General features: G+C 36.5%; 1 protein-coding gene across 1 annotated transcript; it reads left to right on the top strand.

The window, feature by feature from the left end:
* Positions 1 to 206: 206 nt before the first annotated feature.
* On the top strand, positions 207 to 5,534 carry LOC113117462 (solute carrier family 22 member 8-like). The gene is made up of 10 exons (XM_026286158.1): positions 207 to 1,345; positions 1,431 to 1,531; positions 1,624 to 1,778; positions 2,082 to 2,250; positions 2,362 to 2,464; positions 2,553 to 2,683; positions 3,117 to 3,334; positions 3,481 to 3,589; positions 4,373 to 4,603; positions 4,905 to 5,534. The coding sequence occupies exons 1-10, from the start codon at positions 1,118 to 1,120 to the stop codon at positions 4,996 to 4,998; spliced, it is 1,539 nt and encodes a 512-aa protein (XP_026141943.1). The 5' UTR covers positions 207 to 1,117; the 3' UTR covers positions 4,999 to 5,534.
* The last annotated feature ends 175 nt before the right edge of the window (positions 5,535 to 5,709 follow it).

Raw genomic sequence — 5,709 nt, forward strand, 5'->3', positions numbered from 1 at the left:
AGTTTTAATAAACTAGAACTTTTATTCATATTAGATGGTATGAGCCTACCTTTCAAGCTTTTAGGCTACACACATTAACTTTTACTTATTTACAGGTGCATCTCAATAGATTAGAATGTTGTGGAAAAGTTCATTTATTTCAGTAATTCAACTCAAATTGTGATACTCATGTATTAAATTAATTCAATGCACACAGACTGAAGTAGTTTAAGTCTTAAACTGATGGAGATGGAAATTTGATCATAGCCTATAGCCCTGTGGTTCCCAATACGTTCCTGGTCCTGGAGAACGTTTTTGGTGTCTCTCTTATCTAACACACACATTTAAGGTCTTGAGGTCTATGTAGTTGAATCAGGTGTGTTTGAATAGGGAGACATCTAATGTGCAGTGTTGGGGGCTCTCCAGGACCAGCTTTGTGAACAACTGGTAAAGCCTAATGTAGTAGCTATTTTGTAAAAAAATAAAATAAAAAAATAAAATAAAAAAAAATTATATTTGATCTATTCAAAACATTTATTTATACCCAATCACTAGCAGGTAAGCAATGAGTTGCTACTGTAATATTCTGGATTAGTGGTTGATTTTTAATCTGTAAAAGATTAATCCGAAGATTCCTGTAAATGCAATGAATTTCTCTGGATTCTAATAATAAGTAACACATTTGAAGTACACACAACCTACGGAAATCAGAAAAAAATACAATGTAATAGCCTATACAAATGCAATATAATGTAATTTTATTTATTTTGTATGGTTTAGTATCTTCTTTTTAAACCATTTATTTATCTATCAATCGTTACAGAATCCTTTTTAAATTCACCCCCTGGATAAAGAGTGGGGTAGACGGAGTGTGACAGTTGCTGCTTTGCCTTGACCCATTCGCACCTGTCTGACTTAAACTCTAGGAATCCAAACCAACAACTCCGCTTACATAAAGACTTACTGAGGGTGGAGAGAAGACTTCTTCAGAAGCGTTGGGATTCGTCTTCTTCAGAAGTCCCAGTCGTGGTGACAGTAACACGTTACAAATGCTGACAGTAAACCTCAGTGAAAGATCAGTGCTCGTGCTTACCTTAAGTTTACTTAGAGGCACAACTTAATTTGTTTAGCAGACGAAATGAAGACGGACGGCGCATTTCGTCAGTTTGCTGGTCCACTACAAAGACATGTCTATTTTATCCTTACTTTACCGATCTTTTTCACAGCCTTTACATTTTTCGTGGATGTCTTTACGTTACACATTATGCCTTGCAGTGATGATATAGCGAACAAGTCTTTGAACGAAACTCTGGACACTAATATTTTCAACATTTCCACAAGTTGGACGGGCAGCGACCTCACACGTGTGAGTAATAAAGATTGCACAACATATCTATTTAGAGCCTAGCACATGTATTCAGTGAGTTACACACTTATCTGTTTTGCTGCAGAGTCTCACGTGTCGCGAGCCGAATCGTTTTGCACATGGGCAAGCGACGTACATGACGGGTTTACTTGTCGGCTCTTTATTCGGTGGCGCTGTTTCTGACAAGTTGGTATTTGCTCCTTTCTGTTTGCGACGTCTGACGTTGCTACGTACAAGTTAATTATGAAAAAAAAAATGTATTTCCCCCCTCTAATCAGGTATGGAAAGAAATTACTTCTAATCTGCTGCTCAGCGGTCCTCGCAGTTGCTACTCTTGTAGTGGCATTTCTTCCGTTTGTTCCCGTGTACTTGACCGCGCGCGGCATCAGTGGAGCAGCCTGCTGTGCCATCCACATCTGCACCTACAGTTTAGGTACAGCTACGCTTATGCGTGTCACTATGTAATACTGTTGGACAAAAAAAAAAAAAAAAAAAAAAAAAAAAAAATGTGGCAAGAAGGCAGTTTTTTCTTCTACCTTTTAAAATAAACTAAACAACGCTGTTCAGTCTTGCTCCTGTAGAACTACTTCACTAGACCACTAACCACTTTGCCAGAGAGTGAAATATGTAAAAAAAAAATGCACATTATAGATTCATTTTAGAATATAGGCCTAACACAATCAAGTGTATTTACTGTATAATGCTTTATAAATTACCAGTGCCTCTGATTTCTCAGGAGTTGAATGGAGCCTGCCCAAGTATCGTATCTGGCCACCCACTCTGTTTTCCTTCATCTTCAGTCTGGGAATGATGGGATTGGCAGCTGTAGCTTTCTTGGCCAGTGGTTGGATGCAGTTTCATCTGGCACTGGGCATCCCTCAGATCCTTTTCCTACCTCTTTATTTGTTAGTAACAAACACAAATTTTCAGTGCATGATTAAAGTGTTGAATTATTAATATTATTATTATTATTAAGTGCTTGTTTTTGTTTATTCACTCATTCTTGCAATTATTAGCTTTCTTCCAGAATCTCCTAGATGGCTGCTTCTAAATAAGAGGATGAAAACACTAGAGGGCTATCAGAATAGAAGTCCTGAGGACAAGCACTATTTGGGTCTGGTAAGACACAATGTCATACTCTAAAATGGCTCAAATGTTTGTGGAAAGTGGAAACATAAATTGTACAAAATCCTTTTTTTCTTGACAGCTTTTGGATTCTGTGGACAATGAGACACAGAAGCCACTCTCAGAGAAGACCCCAACTAAGACAGAGACTAATTTCGCCAACTTTACGTCACCTACTATACTCCTGCGTCTGTTTGTCATGAGTTACATTGGGTAGGGAAGTTTAACTGTGGTTGGTAATATCATTTCTGTGATTTAGTCCTAAAATAATTTTCCTCTCACTTTTGAATGCATGTGCTGTATTGCAACATAGCACAGGGGTTTTCACAGATTTGAAGGATTTTTAAGAATGTAACACAGAGGGAGTATGACTTTCCCACTAAAGGAATGTATTTCCTTTATGAGTTGTTTTTTAAAGCTCAAAGTAAATCACTTGACTGAACGATGTAACTTTGAGGGGGTGTTCAATAAAAATAAAAATAAAAGGCGAATTTGTCTTAACTTAGAGACACTTCTTTCCTCTGCAACTATTAGCCATATCTGAATAAATTTATAGATGTGGTGGTGTTGTTTTTTAAATCCAAACAGTTTGCTGCTCATATAAACCTTCATGAACAATTGCTGTAATGTGTTTTTTCTTTTACAGTTTTGCGTCTGCTCTCACTTATTATGGGATCTGCTTCAGTGTGGGAAGTTTCGGTGTAAATATCTATCTGGCACAGTTTTTCTCTGGCCTGTCAGAGGCTCCCTCTTTGCTGCTTCCATTTCTGTTGAAGCGATGGGGCCGTAGGCCGTTCAGCATGGGCTCGCTGTTCCTCAGTGGCATTTCCTGTATGCTGTCCCTCCTCGTTTCCAAGTTCTGCGGTGAGAGACAAAGTCATTGAAATACAATACATACACGTAAGCACAGACTGATCATGATCTGATATTGCTTGGTGCTCATTATGCTTTTTTTTGAAGAATACCACTCTTAAAACTGATGATTTGCAATCAGCTCTCTTTCTGAACAGACATGCCTGCTCTTGTTATGACTCTGGCACTGATGGGCAAGCTGTGCATGCAGTCCACCTACTGTGTCTCGGTGCTCTATGGGATTGAGCTGTTCCCAACTGTAATAAGGTACACAATATCCAAACAGACCTACCTGATAAAGCATTTTATTGGTCAGATAACGAATACAACTGTAGAGCATCTTTGTTTGTGCGAAATTAAATGCAATTTGGAGTAATTTTAGCATTTTAGAAAGTATCTTTATAACAGCTAACTTTAAAAAAAAAAAAATGAAATGAAATATGAGCATGTGCTGATCTGTAAGAGCATTTTTTTTCTTATTCCACATGAAAAGAGATTGAGATATATTACAACCTCTGGCATTTCCTGCTAGAAATTGTTAAAGATATTGGATTGTTGTGCAGGCAGACAGTTAATATACTGAATCATTGTAGAGCTTATAAAACACTTTTTTTTTTACCTCAAGTTACATAACATAATGTGCTGTGTTGGCAATACTAAGTAAGCTAACAGCACAGTAATAGACAATAAGAGATAAAATTAATCTGTATGTACAGATAAGTAGTTGCTGCTGCAAACATTTTTACACCAACGCTGAAACAGAGTAGGTAGAAAAATGTATTAATATTATACTGATGAACACACTTCGATTTCTCAAAGGTGTGCTAATCCCATTCATCAAAAGATAAATCACAGATGAAGATAGACTGCCAAAACTCAAAATGTGTAGTTATTAACTTGTAAGATGTAGTAAAAGTAGATGCTGTATACAATTTTTAAATAAGAAAATGTAACTATTTTTCTAATATAGTAAATATTTTCTATCAAGAACCTTGTTGTTCATGAAATGTGAATCTGTTTCTCACTAACAAAATATTTGACACTATGCAGGCAGAAGTGTGTGGGCCTGGTTAGTCTCTGTTACCGAGTGGCCTGTATTATAAACGCGGTGGTGAGCCCTGACGGCGGGATCCCTCTGCCAGCTATGATCTGTTACAGCAGTGGGCCGATCATTGGTGCAGCCCTCTGCCTGCTTCTTCCAGAGACCAGCGGCATCCCTTTACCAGACACCGTAAAAGACTGTGAGAAACAGCCCAGTATGAAGTTCTCATGCTGTGCACGGTAAGAATAAAACTCTTTAAAAATGAGTGCTAGGGAGGTCAGTAGGACAATATGTCAGACTTGTGTTCTAAACTAGTTTGCAGCACAGCATCAGATATAAAGCGCATCAATAAACGTCATGCCATGACAGCATTTCTTTTCATCAGCATGCCATCTATATCAATATATATAACCAATTGATAGCATAACGTTTAAAGATAAAAATACTGGTTAGCATTCAAATATCAATTTTTCAAAATTTGTATGTATAATTGGATATATTCTGGACTAATTAAAAAAATAGTTTTTGTTTTCATATCAGTTGGCCTGTGAAGCCTAAACAGGAGTCGGATGCTTCTTTTAACAAGGAGAATGACATGAAGAACCAACTGGAATGCAGTCCCCTCTCAGTGTAATTAACAAGAGGAACATAGCAAACACTGACTTATTCATATTATGTTTTTATTTGTTTTCATGTCTTTCCTGTGAAAATCAAGTACAAGTGAGGGCCTACAGTATTCTTGGGATGCCAACATTTTACAAATATATTTCAAGGAGTGATACTGTGTAATGAGGTTTTGGATGTGTTTGTAATTTATTTTATTTCTGGATAAGTATGATACTGGAACATCTCACAATATTTCATTTTATACTGGAATCATTCAGTGCTGCTATTAGATACTTTTATATAGGAGTTCTTTAGTTCAAAAACACACACAGTAAAAAAAAATGCTTTGAAAGTATACGTTTTTTTTTAAAGGTTTATTGAGAAATGGATTTTGCAATGTTCTTGGATTTCCAAAGAAAATTTTTTACCTTCACAAACACTTGGGGGCAAAGTCTTGTGTTTCTCTGAAATAGACAACCGGTTAAATCATTGTTTTTAACAGCTTATGTATATACCATGCAAAAACCTTTAACTCAGATGTACTGTACTGTATGATGCACCTTCAATTAAAATTAATTCTAACAAATAAAGGATATTTATTTGCATTGATGCTTTCCATTGCACAAAATGTTCTTTAATTATTAAAATGTTTTTCACACTATATCATACAGTAGACATACAGAACTGCATTCCGTTGTGTTTGCTTAAGTGAAATAAAATAGTTGCTAGAACTTATGTC

Source organism: Carassius auratus, chromosome 17 (assembly GCF_003368295.1).
Source record: "Carassius auratus strain Wakin chromosome 17, ASM336829v1, whole genome shotgun sequence".
Classification (NCBI taxonomy): domain Eukaryota; kingdom Metazoa; phylum Chordata; class Actinopteri; order Cypriniformes; family Cyprinidae; genus Carassius; species Carassius auratus.